Source organism: Saccoglossus kowalevskii, chromosome 7, assembly GCF_978046115.1.
Source record: "Saccoglossus kowalevskii chromosome 7, keSacKowa6.1, whole genome shotgun sequence".
Taxonomy (NCBI): Eukaryota; Metazoa; Hemichordata; class Enteropneusta; family Harrimaniidae; genus Saccoglossus; species Saccoglossus kowalevskii.
Window position 1 is genome coordinate 15,881,410 of NC_140647.1, and position 21,517 is coordinate 15,902,926.

The window sequence follows — 21,517 nt, forward strand, 5'->3', positions numbered from 1 at the left end:
TTACTTGAGAGCTGGAATCACGGAATATCTACCACTGAGGTGATCTTAAAAGTCTAATGCAATTTGTCTGATGCCGCCTACCAGTTTGTTATATTTTCTTTCAAAACGCCACAATATTTTGATGCAATGATGTCTTTGATGACTACCAGATTAGTTTTTGTTGTTTTGAATATGCCAAGTGGTCTCTCCATGGGAAATCAACACTGACATGGCGTATGGTGCCCCCAGTGTAATGGTCTTTCCAGCTTGCCATCATGTTCGAATTGTTCAAGCTTGAAAATCATTGGCATTAAGTTACCTTCTAGACCTACTCTAACAAAGATCGGATTTGACTCTTGGCATGAATTAACAGAATCTTAATTTAGCTAAAGTGTTGACTATCTCCCTGTGAGAATAGACTTTTTGTTAAATTAGCTACATGTTGAATTAGCGAAATTAGCTAAAATAACATGCTAGCTAAAAAGACATATTTTACAGTATTTCCCGATGGACAGGTTTCCCTATGGTAAAAATATCACCAATATCCATTCTGAATTTGTACTTGTCTAGCAGCCCCACTTAGTGACTCTTGAGTACTGAGTTGACCACGGGGTAATCCACTGGCAGAAACTTAATAGTTAGAATACTCCATGTAAACATGGTAGTTTGTATGTTATATCTTTTTCCTGCTACAAGATCACATTCACGCAAATGCATACTTCCATTGATACTACAATTTAAGCATAAAATTAGACACAAACAAACTAAATTTTGCTTCAGTCTTTATTCAACAAGACATGTTACAGTACATAGTTAAAAAAAACACGAGTAAAGCTGAAGATGATTGTATGATCACATTAAAATCTGTATACAATTTTCTATACAATCTACATCATTAATATTATATATGTATATTATTGTTTGGTAATGGCATTGATTTCCATAACCGGTTCTAGTAGTCAAATATTCTGAGAACAACACTGAAAGCATTGTCTGTATTTTACACACTTGGTAATTGCTACGATAATATAATATCACTGAATTCAAATCGATTAAGTCTATATATATACTCAGAATACAAAATAAGTTGTTCTAAGGACTCAGAACACTCAGCACATAATGTATCAATTGAAGGTTTGAAACAAAAGATGTCATGTATTGACACGACTACTGAACTATTGTTGTTCCCATTCATGTCGGCTATCAATAGAGGCTTTCAGCGGACGATGTTTTAAGTATTGAACACTATAACACATGTGTTTTCACACACAGCACAATGATATTAATGTATTGTAAAAAAACAAACAGCTTGTGCTGATTCGAAATTGATGACGTCTGTCATTTGTTATCGACGAACACATATTAAAGCGTAAATATCATCAGAACTATAAATACCACCGTTCTGATATCTGTTCTCTGATTGGTCCATACATACACATGGTGTTGTACAAAACATACATTGCCTATGGTCGTAAGTAAAGTACTTTCAACCATGACAAAATATAACACTTAATTTTGACAACTATTTGAATTTATATTTGTTTGAAAATGTGCAACTGCCTTGTAGCAGATTTCTAAAAACTGACTGGCTATCAATATGTAACCATTTTGTGTTGTATGAGCCTTCCCTATGCACATACAACTTAACAGACAGAGGATTTGTGATTGATATATCAAAAACTATTCATCAATAACATTAATTAAAGGCTGCTGAACAACATGCATAGACAAATACAAAACAATAAACCCCATCTTACGAGCTACACATAGTTTTGTATAAATAGAAATGTTATATAAATCTTAAAGTTTAATATACTATGTTGTAAATTATGTTACAAGAAATATTTTATTGCATACCATATATATTTGATCAAATTTTAATATACAATTTTTTTTTATTGTTTGTACTTGTTGCAGTGGGTTATGCACACAGTGGTTCGTGTTGGGTTGTTGTGCATCTAGGTATGTTACGATTGGTCTACAAGCAAAAATTGGATTTTGGGTAAGGTTAAACATAATTGTGAAATTTACCCGAATTAACTGCACTTGACATGCTTAGATTGCCGTAATGGATGGAAAAAAATCTACAAATCTGTTTTTAAGATGAAAAGTTTTTTGAACCAAAAATCAAAACAAGCGAATTAAATTCCAACCCAACAGAGGGCAGTATACGGGAGGCTGACATGTTAAGAATATGCATGATCTCTGTCCAAAGCTAAAGTAAGATTTGTTTGAACCAAATTGATGCAATTTGTGTTATTTGGCAAATTTCCAATTTATCAGAGATACAGCGAGTTTGCAATTCATGTCAGGTGCAGAAAAGATGCATCAGTGTTGTGCAAGCAATATATTTCACTTGGGTCTAATCAGCCAGACAAAAAAAAAACAAATATTCTCAATGCTTTATCTGTCAACATCAAATCACAGCAAAACCTTTATGGCAAGTCACACATCTCTTCCAGCTGTGTTGCGATGGCCACATGGTGATACTCATACTTTCATAATAACAGGGTATACATGTAGCAGCTAAGTTTGAGAGCCTAACAGACAGCAGTTACCCTTTGATATAAAATAAAAGTCCTACATTTTCAAGAAAAAAATCTCATCCTATGACCTCCTACACACTCTATGGCACATTACTGTTCAAAGGCTAGTTATTTGGAAGTAATACTGCCCTCTATGGCATAATATTTAGCTGCTGCTGTTTTCATAACTAGAAAAGGTTCCCCTCTATGGTAGAATACTGAGCTGCTGCTGTTTTTTGGAAAGTTGCATACTGTCCTTTATGGTAGGTTAGTGAAATACTTTTGTTTTTATGAGAAGATCTCCACAGTGTTCTATCAACATCTCATTGGAGCATTTTTCTCAAGATTTGACATTTTGTCTTTCAATTTGCCATCCACTGTGGTGTTGAAGTTGTTATGTTTAAACTCCACCGTTGTGGCTGTGGTCATGATCTCTGCATGGCCAGTGTGCTTTTTCCTAAAAATGTAAAAAAAACAAAAAAAAAACACGTTAGCCGATTGATATATATACTCTTATGTTTAAATGGCTGTCTTTACAAACTTGACACCAGCGATAAACTTTCTCTCATGTGGCAACTTCAGTTGAGAATTCAATAAATTCATGATACAATGTATAATATCCATGACAAAGCAAACTGATAAATGTGACACACAATTACAAAGTGACAGAAAATTATTACATTTCATACCTCAGTAGCAACACCACCAGTAATAATACAGTTACTAATACAGCTACACATACACCAATTGCTATGGCAACATACTTCCACAGACCTAATTGAAAAAGAAAACAAAAAAGGTGGAAACAGTAAATTTACAGACATCTTTATAGACATTATAATCATGTAACTATTAAAAGAATAGCAAGACATGGCAACCATTCGGCCATCTTGAATCAGATCATAAAACAAATTATGCTTATGTATAATATTATGTATGATGTATGTGTGAAGTTAGAATGCAATTGGTCCAGGCATGTCTAAGATACAGACAGGTTCAGATGCATGCACGCACGAACACATGGACGTACAAAGGTAAACCCATAAGTCCTTGTTTTTGAATGGAGACTAATAAGGTGATATGGTATGACAATTGCCAGTACACATGAGAGTATTGCATACATAGTACATTTATAAACTAGAGAAGAGAACAGGAAATGAATTGTTTTAATACTTACCACCTGGCTGTGTCTGTTTCATGGAAGTCTCAATCCCTTCTGAAGTAACAGAAGTCGGCAGTGTAGACGTCATGTGAGCAATTCTACGAATCTCAGCACACGGTCCCTGGTCTGCAAAACAAATTTAACGATATTTAATAATGTATACCCAAACAGAGGAAGTTAGTTTTGAGATTTCAAAATAATAGGAAGACAACTGGTTGCACAGGTACCAATAGTATTCTATATAAATCCAGCAATCTGTAGAAACAATGTCATAGGATTCCTATATCACAATGACTTCTGGTCAATATGTAGTTCTGTTTTACCTACCATCATAGAGCATCATGAATCCCTCCTTGCACTGACATTGGTTGTCATGATCACAGTATGTATGTTCAAACACACAATGTTCATCCGTTGTACATCCATTTGCGGGAAAACAATGTACTCCGTCACCTACATCAACAGATGAGAATTGTTACTGTAAAATCTGTATTAGAAGCCGCACCCCTAACAGAAAGTCACCAATTCCTTTTGAATAATTGAGAAGCAAAAATTCATCATTTCTCATATGTGTAGGTGCTCTAATAGAAGCCGCATGCCCTCTGTTGCATCGTACCATTTTAATAGAAGCCGCGGCTTTTAATACAGATTTTACAGTAGTAACCATGATGCATTGCGGTAAGTGTCACAGAATGACAACTTAATTCCTAGTTGCCTGGATACAGTGATGAGAGGTTATTCAGTGAGTGGTGAGATATTAGGAATTGAAATGTAAGGATAAATTACAGGGAGGGATGGGTTTTTTTTTTTTAAATTTACAGTTGGAGAGAATGCTTAAATTGGTTTCATTATCTGACATTATTATGGGCCCACTTTCTCAGATTTAAAATATTGATTTTGATAGATCGATTAAACTTGTGAAAAGTCTAATATATGTATTACGTATTTTGAGTAAATAGAAGTCATGCAATACAATATAACTCTGATATGCATGAGTTTACCTTCAAATCCATCAATACACTGACAAGCACCTTCATGGCATCGAGTAAACGGTTTGGTACATTCCGGGATACATTCTGCAATGCCTGGGGGTTTTAATTCATCAACGCAACCACCGGTAACATTCAGCTCCAAATCTACAGAGCAAACAGATGAAGTTACACACACAGACACACCTAGGAAACAAACATGCAATCTACCAGCAATGTGGCACCAAAGGTTAGTCAATATTACACTGAATCAGTCTAATGCTATCATTGATTTAGCAATCAATCAAGTTTGGCATTCTCAATAAACAGTGTGATGAATAGGCAATTAGTAGCATTGTAACAAGACACTGCCACTGTTGGTAATCTGATACACATGTTTGTTTCATGCTTGGATGTACAGTACATGTGACACATGGTTATTAATGAATCATGTTAATTATTAGTCCTTGTGCTGTGTACCAAAACAGCACATATTTTAGTGTCTCATCTGAAAGCTGTTTCAAAATTCTATGGAGTGAACTCAATATAAAAAAGATATCCCTTGATGATCAGATTAATGCTTATTGAATTTTGTCATTCTGTTTGTCTTAGGATTGTCAAGCTATCATTCAACTATACATAACCATTTTTTGTACCTGAGCTGGTACTTGAATAAACAATTATTATTATTATTATTATTATTATTATTATTATTATTACAATGTAAACTATGATTTGATGAAACATAGCACAACTGTAGTAACCTTGCCCGTCACAATAACATGGTTATAAAGATAAATAAACAATAGGGAATATATAACTCACCCTTAGCAGTACACCAAACTTCTCGAACTCCAAAATGATGATGCCATTGCCCAATCTGCCATGAAAAGTTGGGACACAAACTATCATGTTCTGCACAAGGCCTATAGGAAAGAAAACATACAAAGAATTAAGGACATAATGACTCTTGCTTAAAAAAGAACAGTATTTTTTCTTATACTGATTTGTATGTGTATATTCACTCGTATGTAGAACACACAGCTTTGATGAAAGTGGTTACCTTGACTCTGCAATGTTATCTGAGCATGGTATTCCATCTACTGTCTGTCTGTTGATCGCATGCCTACTTCGCACCTGTTGACTCCGGACAACCCCATTACGACAAGTTTTCAAGCATGGGCTAAACTCACTCCAGGCTGACATCTGTAAGTTGAAGATAACACAAGTCAGTTAATAGTTTATGGTTGGTACCATAAATAAACAAACTAAATATATGTTGATTCATATGAATTCTAAATAATCAACGTCCTTTCAGGTTAAGCCTTTGAATACCATTTCCAAAATTTCAGTACTACATTTTGCTGTTTTTTATGTATTTTTTTCATCATTTTTGGTCTAAATGAATCTAAATAAAGTCAAGCCTACGCCACAAACTGGTCAAAATCCCCCAAACATTGCCAACAACCAATCACAGACTAGCTTAAACAACAGCCTTCCCTGACGATAATACGTTATTTCCCCCACACACTAACTTGAAAAATCTTTTGTTTTTGTCTCGTTTCTGTTCCCGGTCTGTCTTAGAGAATCTAATATCTCATTGGATACAAGGTCTTAATCAAAAAAAAAAAAAAAAAAATACCTGACAGTCTCCAGGACAAGGACGACCACATGGTCTTCTGGTTTCCAAATTCTTTTGGGTTTTGTTCAGACTAGTGGCCATCTTCTCTAACTCAGCAAGATCTCTAATATTATTCATTTCGCCTGTAATAAAATTGAATCATTCAAGTAAAAATTACAACAAATTCAACACAAGAGTCAGATACATTGTCAGATACATTTCCTAACTATACAAGACGATAAGATCCAATTGAAATCAAACTACTTATGAACTATGCATTTTTTGCAAGGATATCAACTCATATCGCATAGTTCACGAATGACGTAACTTTACATCACATGATTAATTATTGATAAAGATGTTTGTTTCAAACAAACAAACAAATGGGTGAGACTAGAATAGTGACAAATATAACTATGAACTGATGTTACATACGATTAAGTGAGTGAGGGCTTTGTTGAGGCAGCAACCGCGAAGTAGCACAATTGGATCAAACTTGTTATCAACTACGTGTGCTGTACCACATTTGATGTGTTTGACATACTGAACCAAATTCTATGGTTATGACATTTTTTAGTAAGTTCTTGTAATTGTGAGTTGCATGTCAACCTGTTCTGATCAATACAATCACTACTGGGTACTCAATAACCTGAAACAAATAATTGAGGGTATCGGAAACAAATATTCAAGAAATGTAAAACATACAATCACTTCCACGAATACTGGAAAAAAACAACCATAGTTATTTTTTTCCAAAAAAAAACGCTCATTTGTGAGTCTCTCAATTTACCTTTTCATTGCTATTTTGATGTCACAATCTATCAATGGCTGTGAACTTACCTTGTAATGCACAGTGTATTTCATCAACAAATTTGCCATCACTTCTCTGGCATTTCACTATTCTGGTTTGTTCACCATGTCCACAGCCTTTACGATCAATGCTACATGAGCTCCATTCCGTTATGTACCAATCGTAGTTATAGCATGCTTCCACATTACATGGTGTCTTCTGCAATAGACGTCGTATGAATTGTGAACACATGTAATACGATATTGGGCATATTTTTTTTTTTCTGCCAATCTGATACTACGTATTTTCATCAACACAAGTAAGTGATACGAACCAACAGATGAAATATAAGATAGCTGAGAGGTTATACAAGCAATAAACCACCACCGAATGCAGGTATACCACAATATTTTGTATAATCCACAACATATACACACAAGCAAGTGTGTTTATCGACTGAGTACTGTTAGTATACCCACATTTTGGTGGTGGTTTAAGAACTGATATTGTTATAAAAATGAATAATAACCTGTGTCAACTCATCTGGACACTGTCGTCCTGTGCCCTTAGCCACATTCTCAATTGACCGTGACCTGGTTTTGTAACCCGCCAGACCACATTTGTGATCACACTCTGACCAGTCTGTGTACTCGGTGAGAATACAGTCTTCTGAGCATTCGACTTCACACGGTTCAAACGACAATGTCAAATCAAAATCTGAACATTTTTTAGCTGACACTGTGATGCCATCCTCACGCACACAATTGATTGGCCGTTGTCTATAACCTGAAAACAAAACATAGTGCTAGTATTACAACCTTGCCCGTTGATATTAAATAACAGGAATCAGGAAGAATACAAATCATCACACTGATTGTTATTGATTGTTATTATATATATTCAAGCAAAATGTTGGTGAGAAAAATACAGACTAGAATTTTTGACAGGAAATAAATACTTATACTACATAATAAAAAAATATATATATGGCTACAGCATCTAAGTAACAAATCTTGGAAAGTATAGTACTGACATCTGGTCACATGACTTGCAGTGCAAAAGTCTACATTTCTGCCTTTATTTCCAGGTAACAAATGTTTTATTGTAGATGAATTTTTACCAAAATTTTAAGAAATAGAAATGCTACTCCCAACACATTTTAATTTGGTTGATATTTTCTAGTGTGTGATAAGTTCTATAAGTTTGAAAAATGATCAGATAAAAATAGTTCAACTTATTGTAACCCATTCCAATGAAAATTAATTGACTCACTAATTGAGAATGCAATTTTAACTCAATGGTGCTTTTTTTATCAGCATTAGAATGTCATTAGTTTCTATGGTATGCCAGATCTCAAAATTGTAGGCTTGTGAAGTTGGGTGAAAAAAATTGTATATATGTGACTGATGGATTAGTTTTTAAAAGTGAGAACAGTTTTAATTTAACATTGTGTTCTATAGAACTATTAGCAATAATGTGGTGTTAAAACAGAGAAGCTCTTAAATCATTCCAACAAAAATGTGTCTATGTTACAGGTTTGAGAATGTACAGTATTTGATATTGTACTCATTAAGGGGCTGAATTAATGTTGGTTGTAATAAAACTAAACATAATGATGAAATGTGTACAAAACCGCTGTTATTGTTATCACTGCCTAATCATTTGGGAATGAATTTCAAACTGAACTCTAAAGGAAAGTACACATGATCCCAAACATTCTGATATGCTGAAAACCAATGAGGCGTTAATGCTCACTGAAGGATATCCCGTAATTTCAACGTACCTGTTCCACAGTGGCCAGCAATTAACTGACAATCTGTCCAATCACCAATCACTGTGGTATAATTATGCATGACACACGGTGCTTTATTGCATGGGACAAATTCTATAGTGTCTTCACACTGCTTGCCGGACAGAGATGGATGTCTGATGACCTCTCTACCCCGCGACTTTATGCCCCCAATGGGACACACGCCACTACATTCGGAGAATTCGCTCCATTCACTTGTAACGCAATCGCCTGAAAGTAAATAACGTGAGATTCTATCAAGTGCTCCTGTGTTAACCTCGGTAAATATACAAGAATATAGAAATAGTTCGTGCCCGCTTCTTATTAAAAATTACCAAAAATATGCAAACACCAAAATACTAGCAGTTTATCTATGTTTCTATTGAATAATGAATATACATGGTCATGCTAGTCGCTTCTCAAAGTTCACCTTTGTAACTTTCCAACCACTGACTTACCAGGACAAGGCAGTTCACACGGCCTGATGGCTTCTGGTGACTGCATTCTCAATGCACATTCGGCAATATACTCATCACCAGCTAGACAAGAGACATCTCGTGTTTGAACTCCAACACCGCAGTGACGGTCCACTGTCGCTCTACATGTACTCCACTGAAAAGAAACAAGATATGTCTTTTTAATTCAGTCATATTTCCTGGCGATATAAAAACTGGGTTCATAGAATAGCAAGAGACTTACCTCAGTAGGTGACTGCCAATTAAAAGACTCACCTCAGTAAGTGACTGCCAAATGAAAGAACTTACCTCAGATACTTTCCATTCAAACAGTTCACATGGGGTATCTAAACACACGCTGCTTTGGACTGTAGATGGGCAAATCCTCCCACCATACTGAGAGTTGATTACAATTATTCTATATCGGATCCTTATTCCTATGAGACAGTAATATCAATGTTATACAATTTGGAAGAGACAATGTATCCATACTCATACAGTCTCGGTGATCCACCAAACCTATCAACTGACAAGCGCCCTCAACAGTGCAGACAATAATGACCTTTGTTTTTACTTTAGATAATTGGTTGCGTCCACAAACTTAGACATTTTTGAAAATCATAAAAAGTGTGTGCGATAGATAAATTTACTAGTTGAATTACTTTCAAATTGACAACTTTAAGTATACCAGAATCATCTTTTTGTAAATCATTGTACCTACTATAAATATTGTTGAAAAATTCTGTGGAAATAGCCCATAATACATTGGCAGTCCTGTGATAGCGCTATTGAGTCAATTTATAGTTTAAACTCAGCATTTTGAAATGTGGTCATCTATGGGGGCCTTAGGACATAAATGACATCTAAGCAAGGCCACAGAAAGGTCATGAAATTCATTACTGTAAAACCATTTATTTTCACTGACATTTAATTTCACTATTTTAATGTTTTTGGCTTATTCAATGTGTTTTAATTTCACAAATTTGTCAAGGAAACAATAAGTTTTATTGTTATTTTACAATTTCACGTACATTTAATTTAGTTGATTTTATTTATCAGCAAAAATAGCGACATTTAAAACCAGTTAATAATTAATGCATTTACAGTAACTACCATACTTCCCTGAGTATAAGCCCAAGGGCCTGAACATGTAAAATTGGGAAAATTAGGAAGTCGGCTTATACTCGAGGACCACGTCAGAAAAGATAATTTTTTTAAATTTAAAATTGTAACTATCTTCGTAACCTAAAAGAATTATCCAAATTATATTTGTTATTTAAAGCGGAGAAATATTACGTCTTTTTGGTACTAGTAATCCAGAAAATGTAGCAATTAATTATCAAGGATTTTGTGATACAATGAAATTTTTATCATAGAAAATGGACAATGTGGCATCCTATCTAGACAATATTAGTGGACGTATGGCAAAAAAAAATCAGGAATTTCAGGGTTTTGAATAGATATAATTGTATTTGGCTCTATTAGGAGTGCATCTGTGTAAGTCAACATTCACACAAAAATTGCATTTACTGTATAAATATAGAAAACTACAAGCTCTGCACATAACACAGTAACATTGCAATGGGAATACATGCATGTTATGTTAAGGGTTTCAGAAAGAATCCCGTTGTTAATATACAGAAAGTTGTTCCTGACAGTATCTGGTCTTGAGGAATTTGAAACAACTTGCCACACTCAACAAAACAATTTATTATAAACATTCCAATAGCTAGTCTCCAAACAAAGCGAAAAGGAACACGCTGATTGAGCTCAAAATGAATTGAAATAAAACTCCTGAATGAAGCATGGCTGGCATTGATGAATGATACAAAATAAACATCCTTTGGACGCTATACTTTTGTCCTTGCCAAACACATTTTGTAAATTATTATGTATTTTGAGTAATTTGTTTGTTAATTTTTGAGCACAGTTTTGAACAAATATAAAAACAATTAAGCACATGATTTTGTATAAGATGACAATCAAATTTAATGCAAGTGTTTTATTTTATTCAACCAGAAAAATACATTAAAAGTCAAAGTGTCTGTGCTATGAAGCGGAACGCATACATATAGAGAAACTGATCATTAATTATACTATTCACTCCAGGTATATAAAAAATGAAGACTAGAATTTAATCAGGAATCATACACATACACATTTTGATTACAGATTACAGATGTGCATCATCTGGGTCTCCTATCTTTTCAGACAATTAAAGTAGCATTTGTATAGGTTTATTTGGGTCTGCATCTGAACACTGGCGATTGTTTGAGCTTCACATTTCATTGTATGTTTAAAAATTCGTTTACTAATATTTATGATTAATTTCCCCATAAGTAAAGATTTACAGAGATTCACCTCTGCTCCAAATTTTTGCAGGTTGCAGTTATTCAAAACAAAACAGAATTCTAATGAATCCTCATTTTTTCTTCTTGCAGAAATTGCTAATTCAAGTATTTCCCATAATAGTCCCTAGACCCAAATAAAGCTCTATTAATGATCTTCAAGTACAACTATCAGTCCAGCACATATGATGCATGCACTCATGATTTATACTAGCTTAAAACACTGTCCCAGTGAAAAGCATGTGATTTGCAGAAAATTAAATACAGAATTTAGCACATGTAAAATTGATTAAACATTTGGTGGCAATATTATGGGAACTGAAGTTGACAATTTCAGACCTGGGGTAACCCAATCTCATCAAAAGATAACAATGTATCACTTTGAACACCCGTTTTCTAAACACTATCACTTTTCAACCCAAAAGTAGTTAATAAATAAACGCTGCTCAGACTGATAAATATGATATATATATATGATAATATTTGGTAATCGTTGTCTTAAGTAACTAATAAAAATATCTAGACGTTCCGAGCAATGGCTCTTTATCGATAGCATAGAAGTAAATTTACTTTACTTAGGACAATGATTACCAAATATTATCCACTTTTCAACCAAACCTTTCTACGGAAAATTAAACTTCAGTAATCTGTCTATTTTAGGGTCGCCCAGAAAAAAAAATTTGCAAATTTTTTTAAATGGCAGAATACACTTTTATAGTTACAGGTGTGGAACCTAGTTACCCTGACTCATGTATAGTGTACATTTCAATGCATGTCATCAAGGTTTCATATCATAATACATATCATAATTGATTCATATCACGCACTATCCTAACATCATACATCATCTGTGCATGGACGAGTTGTACACTAATAGATCTCAGTTTTGATTCTCTCAGAATCTGCCCATATGGTGAAAGTTGTGTTTTTTATGGTGGGGGATCACAACACTTTAAGGCATTTAAATAGTAATTCTACAACAAAAATTAATATTTATACTGATTAACCCAATTTCCTCACAAATATTTTGGATTTTGCACATTTTGGACCAATTGTACATAATTTTTCCACTGTTACATTTTTGAGAAAATATGGAATTTTTTTTTAAGATTGTTGGTTTTAACATTTAAAGGGTTAACCCAACTTTAAAAGTCCTTACGTACCTGTTCCACAATTCTGTGAGCATCCAGACCATTCACCCCATTCAGACACCTGGCAGTCAATAGGACACATATTCATACACTCCTTATGCACTGCTGGCATTAAAGCAACTTTGTCACAGTAATGGTTCTCAACATACTGACCATCGTTGCGACGACACAGGACACTGCGACGTTGTACTCCTTTACCACAGAGTGTGGCACCCATAACAGTGACTACAACAAAAATAGTACAGTTCAATTTATTTTGTTAAGCAGCATTCTAAATAAATTCGAATTGATTTATAGTATTAAAATAACTGAACCTACACAATACTTAATATTATTATACATCTGTCACTGTAACGCCATAAGTTACAGCATGTCGTAATTTTGCAGTATTTTAAAGAATGTGAATTCCAAATATGGAATGATTATGTGTGTAAGGATCCTCTAATAATAAAAAAAAACATGGCTGCCACCAGGGTTTGATCGGACTTGACACAAAGAAGTTCATTGATTCTGTTTTAAAATTTTGGATTTCCCATGATGTATCCTTTGTGTCGGTCGATACTTCAGCTGTACTGTGTTCGTGCATACTTTGAGGTATTCTCATAATAACCTCATATTATAAATATTTTTTTGCTGAGATTAGATTCAGAATCACTGTTCAATACTGTAGAATGCTGAAATATTAAGATTAGCTAGGAATTACACTTTGACACTGGAAACTAAATATGGATCAGTTGAATGTGGCTCTTATTTTTATTTTTTTTAGTTATGTTTTGTGCTCTTATTTTCTAAAAAAAAAACTGACCCAAATCATCATATTACTACAGTTATGTACATCTATTTTTATTTTTGATGATTAGTTTGACCTATTTAAGCCACAACCCGCCTCACTGAAATGAACATGTTCCTCTTTTTGTTGTCAATGATATATTTATATGGTAATGCAAAGAGCAAAAACAAAGGTTTACTACCGTAGGTAATGAATTTTAGACCACAAGCAACAAACACGAATCACACTCGAACAATGAATTACATTCATACAGAATCAGCTATGTAACAAATGAGGAGAAGTTTGGAAATATGCCTCCAACGATAAATCAATCAGAGAAAATGGTCACCACAAAAATGTCATCACCTATAGAAATTGTTAAACATCTGGAAAAACACTATGGTTAAAGCGAGGGGGTCGTCACCTGTGCATGCACAGAAATTGAGTCCCAAGCGATGATAACAACACACGCTTAAAATGCAAAGGCTCATGGGTAGACGTTTGTTTGTAAATGGTGACACGCTATGGCCATCTGATGCATGCGCAGGTGACGAATCCTCCGTTTTAATATATTGCCTGTTGAAAACCTCCACAAATAGCTGAAATGAATGGGAAAAACAGTGTTTAAATTTAAATTTACTACTTGATTTTTTTCTCTCTGACCAAGTGTCTAAACAAGATGATAATTGGCTTATAAAGTAAACAATCTAGTATTAACTAGTGTAAAATACTTTATTTTCGCTCGAATTAATTTTCGCTGAAAAGGCTTTTGGGGTTTTCTGTATGGAATTTATTTTCACTGATTTTTGATGAGTTGAATGTGAAATATAGTAAAAAAGGTATAATTGCTGGATTTTATTTTCACTGAATCATCCCTTCAGCAGAAATGGCGAAAATAAATTCCAAGCGGAAATAAAGTATTTTACATGGCAAAAAAAATATTTTACATTTAGTGAAATCCTACAAATTCCATTTCAGATATAAGGTACTTATGTGAACCAAAGTACTGTAAAACCATTTATTTTCACTGGCATTTTAAATAATTCCACTATTTCAATATTTTGAGCAATTCACTGGGTTTTAAGTTCATGAATTTGGCTCTATTATTATTTTACATGTTCAAGTGAATTTAATTTAGCAATTTTACTTATTAGCGAAAATAGTGAAATTAAAAAATAGTGAATAATTAATGCATTTTAATACAATATATTACTCGATAAAATAAAAAAAATATCATTGGTTATTTATTTTTAGTTTGTCGAAAATTTTAAAACCATTTGACATTCATTACAATTTTTTAGATCAATTTCCATGTTATTTTCTTTCACCCATTGTAAAACCATTATAAATATATTATAAAAACCATTGACTTGGGCTTCCTATATCAAATATATAGTTTCATTGCTTAAGTAGAGAGGTGGTTTTTATGAGACCATGGGAATGTGGAAAGAATTCAAATTGCCCTTCCAAAAAAAAAACAACCTAACAAAAGACATGTGCATCAAACAATTAAGAAACATACAACAGGATGCATCTGCCTGTCTTGGTGTTCCGGTGGTGTCACAATACCTATTCACTCGGGGATATCTAACTCTTGTGTTTCATTGTCCGAAAGGTGTGCGTCTTCCAAACAACACACTGCAACACACGTGTGCCCAGAGGGCAGCAACACAAAGTACCAGTAAGACCTGCTTCCTGAACCTGCAGTCAGTCTGGAGCAATTAGACATGCTCCACTACAGATCTGTCTCACTTGGCAGAACAAGGAAAGAATCTAGGAGACTGTAAATTGTCCCAATGTATTCACATACAGGTTCAAATAAACGTATTGTGTTATGTGTTTGTCCCAATACAGAACATCAAAGGACTGACATGTAATACTTGAGTCTGCATAACGCGAGTCATTAGACCGTAACAATTACTCAGTTTGTACGATCTCATTTCAATGGTTTATACAATAGTGTACAACAGATAGGAGTATGTTCAAAAACACCTCTTTGTGAATGTTAAAAACAAAGTAATAACATTACTACTACCGGTATATCCAAAACGTTTCTCTTCATTTTTCAACCAACATATTACAGATTTTTCATTATTCTCCAAATTTGATCTTAGCAACAATTAAACTTTTTTAAGATATCAAAGTTTTGCTTTCCCCAAAATATGATGTTTTGTTTATTTTTTATAACTGTACTAGCTACACATCGAAAAAAAACAGTGTCCCCTGTGACAGGCATGAATTAGTAATCTACATTTCGACAATGACCTTAACATTCATTTTACTTTCATTTTATTTGGAAACTGTTGACAGTATCAGACAGCAGTCTGATTGGTCAATGATATCCTTGACCCACTAGGCCAAAGGTCACACCAGCAGGTCAAACTGATACATCAAAAAAGCTTGGCTTCATACCAAGTTTTTTTAAAAAGCAATTGTTCTATCAGTCACAATAAAGTTGAAACTTACATTTCAAAACAAGCCAGAAAAATTACATTATTTCTGTATTTGATTATGTCTGAATAAAAACACAATCTTGGAATCAAATTGACACAAGTATGTTGTCTTTGTGTTAAAGGTAATCATACTGTCAACTATACATTGTATCCTCTATGTAGATATATGAAAAAGCTTTGGAAAGAGACATTGTGGGGGCGTATCTTTCCCCACTGACAATTCAACACGTAAGTGGCCTAACTGAAGACAACAGATCATACTTAAATTCACCGAGCTCAAATGCTCTTTGACAGCTGTAATTGGGAATGAAAGAAACAAGTTGATTAAGGCTGACGTTGGTATAAAAACACGATAAATAAATGCATGTACTCACCATCGTTTCCCTCGTGGAGAAGACAACTTCTCCAGGGCCCTGCATCCCAGTTGTAAGACGGACACGGTACTGCGTTGCAAGGGGAAATGTCTTCCAAGTCAGAGAATGCGATATGGGAGCAGTGCTCGCTAGTAGCTGAACCTACAATTTAAAACAAGTCATTGCACATGATACAGTCACTGTTTGTATTAGGTTGGAAGTACAAGCTTATGTCTTAATAAAACCAACATGGCTGCCAGTCAACCATTTTTGTGCCAAACATAAAACATCATACCATGTGTGAATAAAATCAGTTCAGGCATGCCTGAGAAACAGTTGATGATATGTTTGAGGCATATACCATATAAGGACAGTACATAAGTTTAAGCACCATATAAGGCTAGTACCTAAATGGCATATACCATATAAGGCTAGTACCTGAGAGGCATATACCATATAAGGCTAGTACCTGAGAGGCATATACCATATAAGGCTAGTACCTGAGAGGCATATACCATATAAGGCTAGTACTTAAATGGCATATACCATATAAGGCTAGTACCTGAGAGGCATATACCATATAAGGCTAGTACTTAAATGGCATATACCATATAAGGCTAGTACAATTGAGAACCAAAATTTCATTGTTTCTCACATGTGTAGATGCTCTAATAGAAGCCGCACCCTATCTGTTGATTTGTACTATTTTAATAGAAGTCGCAGCTTCTAATACAGATTTTACAGTACCTGAGGAGCATATACCATATAAGGCAGTACCCGAGAGGCATATACCAAATAAGGCTAGTACCGGAGGAGCATATTCCATATAAGGCTAGTACCTAAATGGCATATACCATATAAGGCTAGTACCTGAGAGGCATATTCTATATAAGGCTAGTAGTACCTGAGAGGCATATACCAAATAAGGCTAGTACCGGAGGAGCATATTCCATATAAGGCTAGTACCTAAATGGCAAAAACCAAATAAGGCTAGTACCTGAGAAGCATATTCTATATAAGGCTAGTAGTACCTGAGAGGCATATACCAAATAAGGCTAGTACCATGAATATCTGTATTAGAAGCCGCATCCCTAATAAAAGTCGTACATATTCTTTTTAAACAATTGAGAACCAAAATTTCATTGTTTCTCACATGTGTAGATGCTCTAATAGAAGCCGCACCCTATCTGTTGATTTGTACTATTTTAATAGAAGTCGCAGCTTCTAATACAGATTTTACAGTACCTGAGGAGCATATACCATATAAGGCAGTACCTGAGAGGTATATACCATATAAGTCTAGTACCTGAGGAGCATATACCATATAAGGCAGTACCTGAGAAGTATATACCATATAAGTCTAGTACCTGAGGAGCATATACCATATAAGGCTAGTACCTGAGGAGCATATACCATATAAGGCTAGTACCTGAGGAGCATATACTATATAAGGCTAGTACCTGAGGAGCATATACCATATAAGGCTAGTACCTGAGGAGCATATACCATATAAGGCTAGTACCTGAGGAGCATATACCATATAAGGCTAGTACCTGAGGAGCATATACCATATAAGGCTAGTACCGGAGAGGCATATACCATATAAGGCTAATACCTGAGAGGCATATACCATATAAGGCAGTACCTGAGAAGTATATACCATATAAGTCTAGTACCTGAGGAGCATATACCATATAAGGCTAGTACCTGAGGAGCATATACCATATAAGGCTAGTACCTGAGGAGCATATACCATATAAGGCTAGTACCTGAGGAGCATATACCATATAAGGCTAGTACCGGAGAGGCATATACCATATAAGGCTAGTACCTGAGGAGCATATACCATATAAGGCTAGTACCTGAGGAGCATATACCATATAAGGCTAGTACCTGAGGAGCATATACCATATAAGGCTAGTACCTGAGAGGCATAAATCATATAAGGACAGTACCTAAAAGGCATATACCATATAAGGACAGTACATAAGCTCAAACACCATATAAGGCTAGTACCTTAGAGGCATATACCATATAAGGCAAGTATCTGAGAGCCATATACCATATAAGGCTAGTACCTAAAAGGCATATACCATATAAGGACAGTATCTGAGAGGCATAAATCATATAAGGACAGTTCATAATTGTGAACACACAAATTGATTATTTTCTTATTACCTGAACTAGTAACATGTCTGTATCTCATCATAACGCCTGGATTGTCACCACATGTCTGAGAGCATGCAGTGAATTCCGACCACTCAGAAAGTACACAATCCCCAGGGCAAGGCAGAAGACATCGCTTGTGAGAGATTGGCCTAGCACTCAGTAACTTCTCTAAACATACGCCTATAGGGAAAAGAAGATTGCATGAGAATGCAGTTTTAATAATTAATTAGTTGACGTAATTACCCCATGCTTGGTTTATTACGTGTTTATACACTTCGTGAGAATTATCACTTTCCTCTTGTGAACATATTTGAATGTAATCTTCCTGTATGGTGTAGTTAAGTGCTTGCATATTAATTCACCAAAATAAATGTAATTGTATTAATTATTTACTAGGTTTTAAAACGCGATTTCACTTAATTAAATCCATACAAACATGCAACATTACAATACAACACATTATTTAATAGTGAAATTTTTGAATGCATTTTGTAGTGTTTAATTACGTCATATTTGTATTGTGAGTTTTGCTGCTCAAATTAAAGGGTAAGTTGTCAATCCCTGGCAATGCATCAAGGTAATTTCAATTCATTAATTTAAGTGGCTTGCATCTCCTTCTATACACCAATTAATTTAACGAGGTAGCTTCATTTACGTGGAATGCCATACCACCTTCAGCCATTTTTAAAAACTCGTTCTGACTAGATTGAATACAGACCTGGTTCAACTCGTACACCATCACTTCGCTGACAGAACACAGGTCGTGTCTGGTAGCCAGGTCCACACTCCTCGTTCAGTATGGTGCACTCACTCCATTCCAGCACCTCCCAATGATAGGTATAACACGGCTCAAGGTCTTTACATTTCTTTCTCTTGGTGATTACACCTAAGTAGAAAAAATTTGTTTGTTAATTCATCCAAATCTGCTGCGAGCCAAACAATTTTTTTAAGATGTCATAATTATAATTACAATATCATTTTCATATGTTTATTTATTGCATTATGTAAATTGAATACAATTTTTCACATTTTAATATAGGTGATTTATTAATGGTATTAATGGAAAACTAAAAGATTGCTTTTTGATATGTCTCATACAATGTATACAAGAAAATATAAAATACATTCTTTGTTTCACCACCAGCAGGGCCCTCACTTTGCAGAAAAAAAAACTTTTAGTCAAACTGGTCACTAAGTTACTGTTTTGTTACGTATTTCAGGCTTAATATAGGCATTCAGATAAAAAAATTTCTTAATGTTTAGCCATTTTTCAATAAACTTAATCTTTGGTGAAATAGGTAGCAGCGATCCTGCAACAGTCTTTAGCACCATGTACTGCAACCCTATATTAATATATTATTAACACTTTTTAATATTCATAATCTGTATAAAAAAAATTGTAATTTATACTCACCATTATCATCCACTTCTCTGGGGCATCGCACTCCACCAAATGCAGACAACTGAAGAATCCTCCTAGTTTTGTATTTATAAGCACCATATCCACAAGTCTCGCTACATTCAGACCAATCACTCCAGCTACTCAGCATACAGTCAATGGGGCATGATACGTTACACGTACGTACATTATTCGGTCTGGAGGCGGTATCACAAAGGTGTTCATCGGCTGACGTTTCTGAAAAATATCAGTGACAAAAAGATTAGGCTAAGTAAGAATAAATAAACGTTCATCTTTTTTTTTTTGATGATCAATGGTAAAGCTCTTTTATTTATTTTTATTGCTGATTCTTTCTACATTTCCTGTTTATGTAACAGAAAAGCTCAATGGTTTTTGTATCATCCATAATGGTTCCATACCTGTAAGACAAATAATTGAGTGAACCTCCCCCATCCTGCCTCCTTTTGAACTCACACAATGATAGCCACAACAAACACTTCCCTTTGTAATTACTTCTACAAATAATTTACAAAACCTGATGACCCTAGTCTAGTGAAGCGCTGGTAATTGCAATAGAGTTCGGCTTCAATCTGTTTTTTCCAAATGACCAAATAATGTTCTGAGCAAACTGTCGTAAATTACATAAAGATAAACCTGTTTTTATTGAAGTTACCGAGCAGTGAAGAAAAAACATGTTTTATGGATCATTACAAACACAACCGACAATAATAGGTTTTTATTGTTTTTTTGTCACCAAACTACACATTATCAGGTCCATTTCTAGAATTCACAAATTACAAAGCGATGCTAGATGTAGTCTAAACTCGTAAAATGTTTATAGTGGCTTCCTGTTGGAACACCTGCCTAGTTGCGAATTCTGCAAGGTACTGAAAATGTATTCTTGAATGAGTACCCCTTGACCTCTTCACCCTTAACACTTGAGTTTGTTTATTTCAGCTTTGTGCTAAATTTGGTAATTGTCACAGAGGGGAAGGCCCTGTTAAATGATTGCGATCATCAGTCAACAGTGTCAGCTGGTTTTGTTTGTTTTCAAGTCTGGATTTTTCATACTACACATATTTCATGCATTACTAGTTTTCCCGCCAAAATAGGTGTATGACATTTTGTACATTTGTCAACAATTTCTTTCCTTATTTTGATCCAAATGGACATAAATATAAATAACCTACAAGTTTAGATCGATATAGTTGAAACAAAAATCTAAAAATATATGCACATTTATTTTACGAAAGGTGACACAAGTTGGTATTGAAAACATTTTGAACTGATATACAATTGACCAAATTTTAAATATTTTTTGAACTGATCCCACACAAATTTCTAGGGGTTTTTATTTGAACAGATCAGAATTTAACCTGACATGGTCACATAAGTTGCGTCCTCCGTGGTGCTCCAAACCCAATACACGCCGGACAGAACGATGTAGATGGCGTGAACATTGCAAATTTGCAGTATTGATCTTGCTGACGAGACATACACTATTAGACGGTAGTCGAGTCTGATGCCATTCGGGCGGCAAGGACGCTGTCTACATATCAGGCTAAACAGAATTTTGATGAAAAGAC

General features: G+C 34.6%; 1 protein-coding gene across 1 annotated transcript in view; it reads right to left on the reverse strand.

Moving 5' to 3' along the window:
* Positions 1-744: 744 nt before the first annotated feature.
* Positions 745-21,517, reverse strand: part of LOC102802421 (thrombospondin type-1 domain-containing protein 7B-like) — a 45,729-nt gene continuing 24,956 nt past the window's right edge. Inside the window, exons 7-24 of the mRNA XM_006816004.3 lie at positions 19,947-20,168; positions 19,251-19,418; positions 18,542-18,712; positions 16,385-16,525; positions 12,801-13,013; positions 9,599-9,726; positions 9,293-9,446; positions 8,829-9,065; positions 7,575-7,831; positions 7,096-7,264; positions 6,277-6,398; positions 5,698-5,840; positions 5,460-5,560; positions 4,668-4,802; positions 3,994-4,119; positions 3,682-3,792; positions 3,194-3,278; positions 745-2,961 (exon numbers count right to left, since the gene is read on the reverse strand). Of these exons, the coding sequence (XP_006816067.3) occupies positions 2,820-2,961; positions 3,194-3,278; positions 3,682-3,792; positions 3,994-4,119; positions 4,668-4,802; positions 5,460-5,560; positions 5,698-5,840; positions 6,277-6,398; positions 7,096-7,264; positions 7,575-7,831; positions 8,829-9,065; positions 9,293-9,446; positions 9,599-9,726; positions 12,801-13,013; positions 16,385-16,525; positions 18,542-18,712; positions 19,251-19,418; positions 19,947-20,168 (2,825 nt within the window). The 3' untranslated portion in view covers positions 745-2,819. The remainder of the gene's footprint in view (positions 2,962-3,193; positions 3,279-3,681; positions 3,793-3,993; positions 4,120-4,667; positions 4,803-5,459; positions 5,561-5,697; positions 5,841-6,276; positions 6,399-7,095; positions 7,265-7,574; positions 7,832-8,828; positions 9,066-9,292; positions 9,447-9,598; positions 9,727-12,800; positions 13,014-16,384; positions 16,526-18,541; positions 18,713-19,250; positions 19,419-19,946; positions 20,169-21,517) is intronic.